Raw genomic sequence first — 15,200 nt, forward strand, 5'->3', positions numbered from 1 at the left:
CATAGAACAATCAGTTAAAGCAGGTTGCTCAGGTACATGTCTAGTCAGGTTTTGAACATCTCCAAGAACAGAAACTCCAGAACCTCTCTGGGCAATCTGTTCCAAATACATTAAAGCCTTCTGGACACAATCTTCACAACCATGATCTAAAGAAATGTGAGTTTTCTTTACTAACATTACTAACATAGAGATGTCTATGCAAGTTTGCCAAGAGCTAAAATTATTCAGAAGCCTGACCACCACCACATTAGAACAGGGTGTTAACTGAAGTGTCTGGAGAACAGTCAGCTTTCAGTGTCCAGCAGTTAACTATTCAGATGTGCAGTTCCAGACCAGCCCAATTTGCCAGGAGCAGCAGTCTGTGCTACGGCTTGGTAGATTTCAGAAACACTGTCTATTATGGAGAGTCATGACCTGGACCATAACAGCCTTTACATACTCAGGCATACTATGAGGCTCAGAAGACCCCAGGGAGGTCAGAAGCTGCATGGATGTAATCAAAAAGCTTGAAGTTTCTTGTGAATATTGTATCATTTTGACAACTCATGCTGAAGAAGTTGATTTTGTGAACAGAGCCCAGAGGATACTCTTCCTCCGCTGCCCTCCCTCTCCTTCCCCATTATTCTGCACACACAAAATTTGTCCTCTGTTGCACACTGTACATCTTCAGCCTGGGATATATATTCTTGCATCTCATGCCTCCACCAATTTCCAGACAAGTATAGTTTAGTCAGATCCCATCGTGTATGTTGTTAGATATGCACATACTCCCCAACTTAAAGGTATGAAATGGTGAATTATTTTTTTCTAATCCATTTACTTGTTACGTCCGTTTCCAAGCTATTAAATCTCATTACACAGCTTGGTGTTCCTAAGCGATGGTTAGTGATGACATAACCCTAAAGTCTTTCCATTCTGATATAGGAGTACATTGTGATCCATGACAGTAAGCTAAAAGGTTTGGAAACCAGTGATATAAAAATACTTAATATTAATTCTTATACATCAAAGACTAATTGGTATAGGTTTGTGAACTCTCCTTAGAAATGTGCCACTAAGTATAAATTATAGAACAATCTATGAATTAACTTCAGCTCTGGATTTGATTCATAAACCCCTGCACTTCAGTTTGACTTACCAGTCAAAAAACCACAACACCCCCAAAACCCCCACAACCCTTACCTGCCCTTTTTATTTTTGTTTGAAATCAGAAGATTGTGCATTATCCATGACATTACAGTGAATTTGACAAAAGCCTAACGCTGTTTAAATACTTAATTCTTACAAAACCACATGTAATGCTGAGTCACTTTCTCATATATGGCCCTGCAATCATAAAGTTCAAGTCAGAAATTGATTGGATGAACAGTAGCACTCCCACATATAAATGGTTTGAGCCAGTGTCCCCCATAGCTCTAGCGGGAATTACTTCATAATTGTAACCAATAAGAGAACATTTGCAAAAGCCAGAGGCAAATGAAATTAAATTTAGAATAATCTATCTTAAATCCTGACCACAGACCTTTCAAATTATCAAATCCTACAGATTTCTATAGGTTCATCTGCCACACCATTTTTCTTCATGAACAAATTAGTTTTCCTTGCCTTCCTGGTCTATACCTGATTCTTTAACTTATACAAAACTCAAAGTTATGCTCAAACATACACATCTTTGGGGTGGGGTAGGGTAGGAGCTAGTAGACGATGTGTGAGATAGCTAATGAAAGCCCAAACAAACATGACTTATATAAAGAAATCTTGATAACTCTGTGCTCCTGACCTTCATAGCATGATGGCAAGGACATGCACTGCTGTATACACAAAGCACTCTGGTACACGCACATTTTTGTTTAAAACATTATAGTAACTCTTTAAAAAGGGTTCTTACAATGCAAGATGCAGCTCCTTGAAGTTAATGCAATGGTTATGTTCAATAGACCTTAAAATCATAAAATGATCGAATTAACATTTTACCTAATAAGTAAGCAGGATACAACAGCAAAAAGATTACCTGTATTTACATCTTTTTACTCTGTTCTTGAGCCACAACATTTAATTTCATATGCACCGTTGTGAGTAATCCCAACACAGAATGGAAAAAACATGTCAATTGTTTCATTTCAAGATATTTTTAATCAGGTAATTACAGGAAAAAACATTGAAACAATTTTTTTTTTTTAAATGGTATTATCTGCTATGTCAACTTACAAGGATATGATGTAACAAACCAGTTACAAACTTAAAGGCATATTTACATTATATACGCAAAGTAACAAGCTATATTCTTCTACATAAAGGAAACACCTACCGGATGAGTTAACTAAATTATACACCATTTAGTAGAAAGAAATAGCAGTAGAGGTTTTAATGGAAACAATATACACGTGAGGCACTTTGAGGTCATTAGGGTGGAAAGCAAATGACACCAAGCAAAAGAAGAAAAATTATGTACAGATTATACTGCAGCTTCAAACACAAAGGCTTCTTCTTCACTGAATGCTTTCATTTCTTAAACTAAACAACTCTTACAATTAAGGAAAAGAAGCTTTTGGGGGCAGGGGGAAAGCCTATATTTATCAGTGCATCAAAGGAAATGGAAGCTTTAACCACCCAGCTGCTGGACTAACAGTACCATAAGGCATCTTTTAAAAATTATTATTTTGTTGCCAGCCTCCACCTTGATCTTCATTTTATTAATATCAATGTCTTGCTGTACTGGCCATATACAGTGCCATTAGCTTTGGAAAGATTTACAGTCTAATTTAAAAACTGTGCACTATTTACATGGGAGTTCAACATTATCCTCCAGGTACACATGGACAGATCATCCTGAAGAGAACGCATCTGCAATGGGAATGTTATATTCCAACATGCAAAATGAAGACTTTCTTCAAAATACCTTCAAAATACTTGCTTAAGAGGAAATTGCATCAGTTAACCTGTTTGGAACATCCCTCACATGAGCTCTGGAAAGGAATCCGAGTTTTATGCCATCCTTTACTGCTGTTTATTAAACAGTTACCACAGTAACTGTAGGTTAGCATCAGAATATTGCTTTAACCTTGCACCCAGCTGTAGGTGCACCTCTTCCTAATGGCTAGACTGCATGTGCAGGTGCACATACACACCTGTGCACGTTAAATTTGATTTGTATCACAAAACAAAAAGTTAGATTCCTTCTGCACAAATATCAGTATTTCACCCTTTTGCTACTGGAAAGAACTTTAAGAGAATATATTTATGAGTCCAGTGACAGACTCAAAAGAATTTTCATTTCATTTCCAATTTTCTGTACTCTTGTGTAATAGGCCATTGTACTGTTTTAAGCCTAACAAAACCTATGATTAAAACATTTTTACTTTCAATCAACATGAACATTTAAGAGGCATAATAAAATCAAGAGTCACTGTAAGAGTCCAAGTTACTGTTTTGTAGATTCATAACTAAAATTTAATGTATTTTTGTAGCTTAAGTACTGCACCAACAGCCTGTTAAATTACTGCGTAATCCAAGACTATGCCTGAATGAAGCCTGAGTGTTTTTATCCCCAGTAGATGGTGCACGAGCGCTACCACTGATCTACTTCCCCCACTTCCTTTCAAGGGGAAATACTTAATTTTCATGGTAACTGAGGCTTTCAATAAACTAGGGAATTAATATTCAGCAATGGTTTCCCAAGGCTTGGGTCTCCCCTTCAAGCAACACAAAGCTCTGCTACTACATGCCTGAAAAACTACAGTTCTGACATTTGGTGAGAGGGGGGGGAATAAGGATTAGAGAAGCAATTTCTCTTTTTCCTTCCAAATGCTTAAGAAAGTATTTCAGAAGAGACAGAATAAATTTTACTTGCTGTCAAAACCAGAAGATGTAAGAGCCAATTCTACAATGCAGTTGCCGTATGTCCACTTTTCATTACTCACCTCATAACTGCAAAAGTGGGTAAGATTCCTAATGTAAGAAGAAAAGAGTATGTGCGCATCCTGCTAAAAACAACCCTTATGCAACTATGTATCATTGCAGTTCTTCAGTTAACTCAGATTGGGCATGCAGACTCAGTTCCATCACAACAAGAAAAAGGGAGCATATGTAATTTCACTAACATTTTTAGATGGATCAAGTCTTTAGAGAGTAAAGCAAAAGATGAAGACACCATTTTAGCAGCAAAGTGGTTAAATGCAAATTGAAAATATTAATACACACATTCAATAAAAGTATTAAAGCATATATGTTGCATATAAAAATACAGTACAGGACCAGGAGTTTCACTATGTCGTATAGTGCTCAGAGGAAATTGTTAAACTCATTTCTTTCTTAAGTATATACACACAATATGATTCTATAGCATTTTCCTATACAGCCAGCAAGTTCTTTTCTTAGGTTGCTCATATCTGTCTTCACCTTGAATTATGAACCTAGCACTTACAAATATTAAATTTCTTTCATTCACAAGAAAAACATTCCCATTTCACCAAAGTTGTTTTTAAAGTTAACAGTCTATTCTAGGTAGCCAAGTTTAGCTGAAAATGTGTGAAGCATGAAAATCAACCAGAGTAGCAGCTTTCAAATATATAAACAGGAAAAACCATGACTGCTGCTACAGCATCATATTCTTGGACTTAATTCATCCAATCGACTTTTAGTACAAAACTAGAAGCTCTTTCATAACTTCTACAGTTATCAACATATTTGTCTTCTTTTCAATGTGAAATAATACTTTGAGATGATCTATGTACATAATGTGGTCAATTCAAGCTGTAATATAAATATAAATGTTTTCTTTTAAAAAGTATTTTACAGACAGATGTTATATACATTTGCTCATTTTACTCCCGGACTACAGAGAAAAATTAAAGGCATTGATACATGCAGGAAAAAAAAATTACACAAAATATACTGAAAAATGCATAGGAAACGAGAAAAGTTAGTCATGTGCATCTTAAAATCAATTAGTTCTTTTGTTTGTTTAATAACAAGGGTATACTGAGAACAGTCTGTCCTATCCCAGCCAAGAGACCAAATAGGCACTTTCCTTAATGAATGAATGACTATCTTTATTAGAGTTCTACATATCTTTAATGAGAAGTGTTTCTTACTTCACAAAATAGCAAAGCATATAATGTTTTAAAAAAATTCACTAGGGATTAATCTGTTAATTCTTATCTGAAAATTAAACATTTAGTAAATACAAAGCCATAACAAACACACAATACAACCCCCCCCCACAGACACACACATTCACTCTCTCTCCCTCCCCACCTCCCTCCAAATTCACTCAATTAAGAAGTTCACTCCAGTTTTGCCTGAGCTATAATTTAATTCTCAAGCTGTCTTTTGCTGCTGTTTTCAAACAAACAAAAAAACCCGCACAGTAGTTTGTTCTTGCCCATTCAAATAAGAAAAGGTTGCAGTTCAAAATAATGAAAACAATTTCACTTTTGTTATTAATCTTTTGTTTTAATCATAGTACTTGATAAACAGCTGAACAGGATCCTAGTTTAACAGAAGGATAAACAAGAACACTGATGACAACTTGTTACAACTGCCTTAATGTACCTTTTGCTTAATGAACATTTGTATATGTAATAAAGTATTTTTGTAGGACACCCCAAAAGAAAACAACTTGCTGGTTGAGCAACAGAAACAACTTCCTTTCTGCTATTATGTTTAAGTCAAAGTCATTTATATATAAAAATAAATGTTATGTTCTAACAAGAACATTTTAGACAATTACATCTGTGCTTAACAAAAAAAAATATTGGTCATTTAAGACTAGAATAATTAATATTTTAAAGGTTTTTAGATTATCAGAATGTATGGATACAACTCAACACAAACTGTAGCTGAAGGGAAACAGGACTGAAAATATCAATTTGTCCATCTGGAATAAAAATGCAACTAAAAACTAATATTTAAAATACTATCATGGAATGTGACAGTAGATATGGTCCATACCTACTATAACAGAGGGAAGGAAAGTTTAACATGTAATAATTCGTACCTTACACATTTAGTTAAATATAAACATTTGTTATTTATACATAAAGTTGCTTCCAAAAAACTATTAATAAGATTTAGTTGCACTTAAAATCAGCTTCATTTCTCATTTGCCAAGTATTAACTTTTCTTAATCTTAAATCAACTGTCACTAGTGCACTTTCAGTTAAAATTTCCCCTCAGATAAGTTTTAATCCTTTTAGAAGAGCCCCTTCACCTAAACCATGAATGTACAAAGTGGCAAAAGTTAATCCCTTTTAGTATAATCGTAATTTATATACTCATTTTATAGCCACTAATAAGAATAGGCTTTCCTTTGCAAAAACTCCTTCACAACTTGCAACAAATGCCATGCACTCAAAGGAGATCATTAGGCATGGCTAGCACTTGTAAAATGCCAAGGTCTGCCAAGTCTTGTTGCTTCTTCCGCATCAAGCATCTCTTACATGAAAGACGATTCCCTTCAGCTTCCCCAAAAAGCTTTCACAAATCCAAGTTAGATGCTTCCTGGAAACAAAGGTTTTCAGCTCTGTTTGGCACCAGACTGATTCACCCTGCAGCTTTATGCTTTCCTCCACAGCACCCACATACCTCACCACAGTGATGGCATGCTCTCAAGGGGAGGTAGCAGCACATACATGGAGCAATGAATGACAGTGCTACCAGTGCTAACCAGCGTAAGCAGAACTTGTCATCACTAGTGTCACAGGAGCAAGGATCAGAAAAATCTCCTTCAGAGTCCGACATGCAGTGATACAGCATGCTCTCTGCACAAAGCATGCAACTAACTTGGTAGATACATCTTTTAATAGGATCCGGAGCATCTTGACATTTTCCTCTGCCATTTTCTTCATGATTAAACCTTTCCTGGCAGTATATACAGCGGGAACGCTCACCATCCTCTTTTCTTCTTTTTGAGTTTTTAAATTTTGATGAGGAAGGCTGAGTTTTAAATACCACAGAACCCTTTGAGTCTTTCAGGGAATTCAACTTAGTTCCATCCCCACATGCGTATAAATAGTCAGATTTTTTATTGTCTGATTTAGAAAATGGTATATTTGAGTCTGCATCATCCCTCTCCAGGTCATTCTTCCACATGTCAGGATGCCTGTAGTCTGCATAACGACGTATCAAAATATCACGAGGGTTTATTCTAACAATTTCATCTTCATCCTGAAAACTAACATGTCTGATTGACTTCAGTGGGACCTGAAATAGCAAAGCAAGATAAATTTACTATAGTAAAGTCCCAAATTTATATCTATATACATAGTAAAAATCAGAGTGCAGAATTCTTTCTTGCTGTTTGAAGCTAACATTTTCAGCTTATTTTGTAGCTTGTACAGTTTACAGACTCCCCCTGATTACATAGATTTTTGCATAATATTAGCCCTGTGAGGTTTCATACTCCTTTTAGTACCTCTCATAAGAGCTCTGGGTATTTTGGTATCCACATAAACCTTGATTCTATTCTTTGAATTATGCTCAAATTTGGGGTTTTTACATCTTGCAGCAGCAATGAATTCCACAGACCAGTTCTGACTTTCAATTTCAGTGACAATCCACTGCTTTAGGATTAGCTCCCTGATACATTCCCTTAGAGTTACTCATGTTTAAGTGCCCTCTAGGGCACTTCTCTCAAGGAGATTTCCACAGCCTTTATTCCCAATGCAAGTTTTCAAACTCTCTCCAATTTTGCCACAATAGCTCTGAGAATGAGTAACCAGTATTGAACACTAATCTACACAAGGATTTTGCCATATGAAAAATAATATTCTGTAAAGTTCAGTAGTACGATCAGACAAGTTTCTTATGCTCAGTTATAGTGGTTTCTAAACGCATCTCACCCTTACCTAAGGTACAGTATTTAACTTAAATGGGTTAGCTTAGGACACCATCAGGCAAATGGCTGAGTGCTTTTTAAATTCTCTTCTTGTAATGAACTGACCATAATTCAAGACTTTTTAAAGCTTAAAAGGCAAGTAAGAAGAGATATACTAAACACATACAAAACAAACAGCACAGAGATAAGACAGAGCTTGTTTGTTTTGTCTCATTATGAAAGGGCATGGGGGCCCTTCAAAGTTTGTGAAGGTGGCAAATGTGAAACATCCAAATTGAGATATTACAGAACTTATAACCAAGTGTAAGATAGGGGACTGCAAGTGAATGCAGATTGAGGAACACATGGCAATGGTGAAAAGTGTCAAGTATAAATCAGCAACAGTCACAACATAGCAAAGAATCAGCTGTTGAATGTTACTGAAATGACATTACAAATTGACTTTTAAGAAAGGGTGCAAATAATGACAGGATAAAAATATGGCACATGTGTATGGAAGGAGCTCCCCATATAGAGCAGGCAGTGCAGCAAAAAAGCAAAAGTCTCAGTATGTCCCAGTATTCCTACCTGGTAGATAGGCAATTATTTTCCCACACTGTAGGGCTATTATAATGGGAGCTGGAATATAACTGAGCTTCAAGTCAAATTCCACCTTCTCCTACTGTCAAATGCAGTCTGCCAGCCATCTCACAGAAGAGACTGAAAATCGATCCCTAACCCGCTAGCCTTACAAGCTCTTCCAGAATCATGAATGACTTGGGAAGACATCTTGGCCTCTGTGTCATTGCTCTGAGTATTTACCTTGTCAGTACTGATCTAGCTAATAAGAATTAAGATATCTCTATTCCACAGTTAAGGAAAACAGTTGAACTACATGTTTTTAATCTGTTGCAATGTGATACTAAGCACTATTGAAGATGACGGTTTAAGTTAACACATTTTATTTCACTTTGCACATGCTCCTGCTCCGTTGAAGTTTGCATGTCTCAGTTTTGGGGTAGGAGACAGAGGAGGGCTAACCTCCAGCTGTGGAAAGGGGAGGAAAGCTTCTTAAAACATGCCAACTTCTGATTACATAAGAATATCTGTAGCCTGTTCTAACCATCACTTCCTTGCTTGGTAATTCTTGTGTGATATATTTTAAGTACAGAATTGTAATTAGAGCTGCTTTGCCCTGGGAGTTACAACTGGAGTACACTAACAAGAACAATTTTTTCTTGGCTCCAACCTACGTAGTTGGACTTCCACAAAGTCTAGAGGACACGGTGTGCAGAAAGGATGTATCCTATCCAGCCAACAGCACTGCTCTTCCATACTTTCAATTCCAGGCTCTGATAGGGAAGCATTTAGGCCGCCTCTTTGCTTATGAGGCCAGAGTGCCTCCAAATGCTACTCCGTTTTCAAACAGAGAAAGGACCTATTGCTTCAGCATCAACAACTAGCTATGGATTATTGGATTTTTTGGACTGTTAACAGCATAAACTTAAGGAAAAAACAGTTTAAAAATGTCATTATGTTTCCATGTGTTATAGGCATAAAGGTTCCTTACCCCACTGTCCACACAGAATACTAAACAGGAGTTTAATACACTAAATAAATCCCCTCATTAAAAAAATCCACAAAGCCTCAAACCAAAAAACCCGCTCTCCAGCTCCAATCCCCCAGATAGCTAACAGGCATTAAAGAACACTATAAATACTAATAACTGTAGAATGTGACCTCTCCCCAAACTCTGAATGCTTTTTATTTAAGGATAACAATGCATACATAGAACTCATTTCTTTTTTTTCCTCAAATCCCCAGTCAACCACCTTCTAAAATGTTTAAGGGTCAACATGTTCAAAAAAAAAATGGCAGCATTACATTCTACATGCATGCCTCATTAAGAAAGCAGTGATTAAGAAAACAATGGGGAAATATTGAAAAACAAGCGAACAGGAGAAATGTTGGAATTGAAAGCTTTATTTATAATAAAATGTTTACATCTTGGGTGTTTCATAGGACCTATATGAAAGCATGAGGTACACAAAACCTTCAGAATAATATACAACCCAGATTCAGTTAGGTACAAATATCAACAAAATTCAATAGGAAGAATGTACATAGTCCTCTGGTCATCCAGAATTATAACACAGTCTAGTTAGTCAGTCTAAGGAAAAAGAACAGTCTCTGTGCTGGAGCAGGAAGTGAGGAAGAATATTATATCAAATTGAAATTCCAGAAAATCTCATTACAAACATAATTAGCCAACTGGAAATTTGGCAGAAAAATTTTGTTGACGTGGCTGAACTTAGGTCTTACTTGAATGGGAGCACCTTTAAAGAAGGCATGGGCATTCGCTCAGTACTGTAGCCTTCACTGTCTCCCCTTAAATAAATGGGTGTACCTGGCTTTGCTTAACTTGCAGCTCCACAACATGAGGACAATAGCAGATGAATAAAACATTACAAAGTATTACTTAACTTAAGCACACACTAGGTTATTAGAAGTGGAATATCTGAAGGACCTGGGTATGTTTTAATAACTTACTCTTACAGTATTCAAAGTAAGGATTTGTACTCTCATTAATCACTTCTTTATCTTAAGTTGAGCATATATTTGTCGTGTAATTCAAATAATGAGCACAGTAAGAGTGTTCAAACCTATTTATACATAATTAGAATAAAACTGGCATTTACCTCAAAATCTGCTGTGCCACATGGTCACACACTTGGAGCTCAGAAGAGATAACAACAGTGTGTACATATATGAAATGTGAGATTTTGTTGACTTGCTTATGTTCTAAATATACGCCAGAGGACTACGCAAAAAGAACAGAAGTGTGGGATGCAGTTGGTGCTACAATATCAGATTTTTTTTTTTTTTTTTTTTTTTTTTAAAGAACTTGGTATCTGCTTAAATCTCCATGGAATCTCCCATAACTTCAGTATACAGGAAAAGAATTCTAGTACTTTTCATTTTAAAGGAAGTTCTTCTGTTTAGTTTATAACAGACAGGCAGCACCCAGTATACCACAACTCAGATTACCATTTCCTCTGTAGCCAATTTTATATGTGCTCTTAAAACATACAGACAGTTTAGGCTGCTGTGCTTTTCCTTAGACATCAGTGAAGACCAGGAGCACATTGGTTACTGTAGCTGAGCAGGTGTCACTCGCAATACCCTAATCACCCATCTACTCTCATCCTAAAAAAAAAAAATTTAACTCTTTGCAAGTAAATGGGAAGAGGGAGGAATATGTATCTCCTCACAAACAGAACAACAACAAAAAAAGTGAGGTGACTTATACGAAAAGATAGTTGAAGGAGATCCACAATTAAAATTCAGAACTTCATAATTTCAAGCCTTTTGGTTAGTTTTCCAGATAACACCGTTTGCTGCTTTCGCACAATAGAGCAGTTACAAAGTAGCTGATACAAGACTTCAATAGGATCCCATCCTTCTTTGCAAGAATGACCTAGTATTATTAAAAGCTTTATTTCAAGGGGTAGAAATATCTTCTGATGACATGTACACAGTTACTTGAACTTTCACTCTCCTTTGACTTGTGGCATTAGGCTTATCCTAAAAAGCTTCCCATGTGCTTGCTTCTAGGCATGAGGCCCTCTAATCAGTTATTACCTGACTCACAAACAAGTCTACTTCTATAACTTTACCAAAACTGTCAGTTCTTTAATGCTTACAAAAAAGCAAAATGCATATTGTTAAAGGAAAAGCTTTAATGTTAGCTTTCCAGTCTAATGTGATATAAACATGATCTCTTTTGAAAAACTTCAGTACATTGGCCTTCCTCATCTTATGTTCTTTTCACAGAATCACAGAATGGTTGAGGTTGGAAGGGACCTCTGGAGATCATCTAGTCCAACCTGCCTGCTCAAGCAGGGTCACCTAGAGCACGTTGCACAGGATCGTGACCAGGCGTGTTTTGAATATCTCCAGAGAAGGAGACTCCACAACCTCTCTGGGCAACCTGTTCCAGTGCTCTGTCACCCTCACAGTGAAGAAGTTTTTTCTCATGTTCAGATGGAACTTCCTGTGTTTCAGTTTGTGCCCGTTGCCTTTTCCCCTTTAAAAATCTGTTCACTTGTAGCTTAATACCTTTCACGCATAGCTGATACGCAGTTTTCCCTTCTGTATCAAAACATTATATTTTAGTTTAATAGGCAGTTAGAAACCATAAACAATGTTTAACTGAAAATATTTAGCAGAAGCACCCCACTGTATAGTGCATCCAAAATATCCATTTTGAAGATACATTTCAATATTTCTAATCAGACCAGTTTTAATATACACATAACCAAAAATGAATCCATGGCCAACTGACATTTTCTAAACAAATGTAAATGGTTTCTCAAAGCTGCAAATACAGAAATTATACTTCTTCAAAGAAGGTGAAGGACTATTATTTATGTAGTCTGCTGCACTAGAGCACAGGCAAATATTTTCACAAAGCTTTACCTCTGCCATAATAATGCTTTAATATTTCGTCTGCAAAGCAAGTTGAGTATAATGCTACAAACAGGGACTTGTAATGAAAGCGTTCTTTTGTCAGGAACTAAATACTGGGCAATTAACACAGTAAACAAAATCAGAACTACTTTTGTTGGTAGTCTTACCTGGTTAGGCTGGCTAGAAAAACAGGCTTTCCTTGAGTTGAAATCCTCAAGTGCTGAAGGCCTTAAATTTGAACTGTTGTAAGGTTCACTGGTTACTACAGTTTCATGTTGGAAAAGGTGATCTTTCATTAACGAACTCGAAGTATTTTCTTGAGTAGCCTAGAATACACAAGAACTTAGCTTTATCCTTGAAATGATTTTGCATTTACACAAAAACTACCAAAAATATCAAGTTTGCATATAAATGCATTAATATTCTATATCATGTGTTAGTGGCACCTATAAACACAAGTATTTTAAAAAGTGACTCCTTTTCTATGAATCAGCCTTGGAAAATAAGAGTTCATTCTCTGCAGAGCATATACAACTCGGGCATTAGAGACAGAGGCCTTTATAGCTCACTTGCTTACCAAATCAGACATGAGAAACCTCATTAAGGAACGAGAGCTTAACCCGGTCTCTAAGATTACACTCTAACTATCCATGAGGCTGTCAATATTTACCAACTTACAATTGGACCAAAAAAAAAAAAAAAACCAAAAACCCAAAAATTCTAAGGCAAACTAAGGCAAAAGCTAGTCAGATCTTTTAATAAATTATAAGGCAAGACTGCTTAACAGATCAGCTTATAATACGAGAAAGGAATGGAAAGTCAGTTTCAGCATATATTGGTTCAGTTAAAACAGCCAATTACAGCAAGTGTGTAAACAACTAATGACTGTCTTTTTCAAATTAAGGTTACATCAGGCAATTGGATACAAAATGAGACCATGCAGCAATGTATAATGAGGTATCTGCAGGACATATGCCATTCAGAATAAAAATAGTGGAAAAGGAAGGGTTTTGGTGGAATATTGGTTTGTAAGTGCAGATGACCAATCTTCTGAAATGAATGCAAAAGATAAACAGTTCTGATTCTTTCAGTTTAAAAGACTGGGATATACGTGGGATACAGTGGATTGTACTGATATTAAATCCCATTAGGCTGCCAAACACATGTACCATACAATGTTTTATTTGTATTGAGAGACACTGTAAAAATTAACTGGCTGTCATCATGTGATAGCACTGACCAAATTCTGGCATTACCAACTTCCAGCAATGAGAATGTTTTAGTTTTATTCTAAAGATTTATTATAAGGATTTGCATAGGTCAGGAAAATATCAAAGGGGCAAACAGTAAAAATTACTGCAGAAAACTACTGAGGCAGAAGCAAACTGGAGATTTTGGCAGGTTCAGTACTAACACTGAATCTTTAGCTTTCAATTATCAAAATAGCTATAGGAACTTATTCTGGGATTACATCAGCACCTGGGGCATTTAAAAGCCTCCTGTATCAAGTTTTAAGACATCTAGATAAAGAGAACCTAGCTGCTCTGCTTCTAATCTTTAAGAGAAAAGAAATCAACTCATTACTGAGAGAATTTATATAATGTTTGGAAACACTGAGTAGAAGAACATTAAAACTGAGTAAGGTGAAAAGTGCCCAATCAGCTTTAATAACAGAGAACGTATACACCACAAAAAGAAAGATGATAGCTCAGTTGGGTCAAATTCAGTTGAAAAATTGTAAAGACAGGTAAAACTCCAAACAAAACTACTTTTCACCACTCCTGGAGCCTGGCAACACTACTAAGCAATAAGTCCTGTATTTGTCAAAAATAATTTTTCTGGTTAAACACTATTGGGAAAGGAGTACAAAATAACGTTATAATGATGAGCAAGAATTTGATTTCAGAGAGTTATACATATCTTAAGAGCAGAAAGCATCAAGTATTAGTGAATCATCAAACATCCTGCAGCTGCCCTCTTGCAGGTACATTGCTCAGTAGTGTGAAAAGCTTCCAAAACACTGATTCAAACCACAGGAGAGCTGCCTGCATTCAGAATGAAGAAGAAATACTTGCAACTGCTTTTGGTTCGAGTGATGTTATAAACCGTTTCTGCTTGTAAACATTTAAGCTAGGAAGCACTGAACAGCTAAAAGCCATTTTATAGAAACCACAGTGAAAAGTACTATCTAACCTTAAAACCAGTTGGGACCCCCACAGCGCCTATGAATCTGAGTGGTCCAGAGAAAAGGCCAGGGAACTGCAGAAATGACTACTGCTCCTTCCCGCGGTGGGCGGGGAGGTGGATGCTCATGGGGTACCTGCCATGGGATACCTGCCCCTGGGTAAGGCCTGCGACACCTTGCACTGTCTTCTGTCCCTGCAGGTGGTTCACACCTTTTTCCTCCCAAAGAAGGTACCTACACGAAGGAGAACAGGGAGCCAAAGGGCATGTGCACACGTGTGTGCACACACACACACTCTCTCCCCTTGGTAGAGAAGAACGACACCATCCAAAAAAGCACAAAGGCACTGAACACCTATTATAGTGGTAATTAGCAGTGTCAGATACTGTTGTATAAAATGTAAACCTTAGTCTTAAGTAAGCCTTTGTGCCCTATATACACCAATTATAAAGGAATGCTTTTATAAAATTGCTTAGAAAGTAGAAAAGAGGAAAAGAGGAAGAGGTCATTTAATACCTTATTCAGCCTAGAGATATTCATTATTCAGAGCTACAGACATGCCAAATGAATATCCTGAACTCTGCATTTTTAATTGAACTAACAGTTTAGATACAGCCAAACCACATTTATTAGTATCAAAAAGGCTTTCTTTGGACAAACACTTCCTACTCCAATGTAACATTTTACGACAAGGTTATAAACACCTTAAAATCTGTATTTATAATGGAA

General features: G+C 36.5%; 1 protein-coding gene across 3 annotated transcripts in view; it reads right to left on the minus strand.

The window, feature by feature from the left end:
• Positions 1–2,139: 2,139 nt before the first annotated feature.
• The window catches only part of SPRED1 (sprouty related EVH1 domain containing 1), a 63,177-nt gene continuing 50,116 nt past the window's right edge, over positions 2,140–15,200 (minus strand). For all 3 annotated transcript variants that reach the window (XM_067296647.1, XM_013940438.2, XM_067296648.1), the window contains exons 5-6: positions 12,454–12,612; positions 2,140–7,203 (exon numbers count right to left, since the gene is read on the minus strand). In XM_067296647.1, coding sequence (XP_067152748.1) covers positions 6,544–7,203; positions 12,454–12,612 — 819 coding nt within the window. In that variant the 3' untranslated portion in view covers positions 2,140–6,543. The remainder of the gene's footprint in view (positions 7,204–12,453; positions 12,613–15,200) is intronic.

The sequence above is a fragment of the Apteryx mantelli genome, chromosome 4 (genome assembly GCF_036417845.1).
Source record: "Apteryx mantelli isolate bAptMan1 chromosome 4, bAptMan1.hap1, whole genome shotgun sequence".
Classification (NCBI taxonomy): Eukaryota; Metazoa; Chordata; class Aves; order Apterygiformes; family Apterygidae; genus Apteryx; species Apteryx mantelli.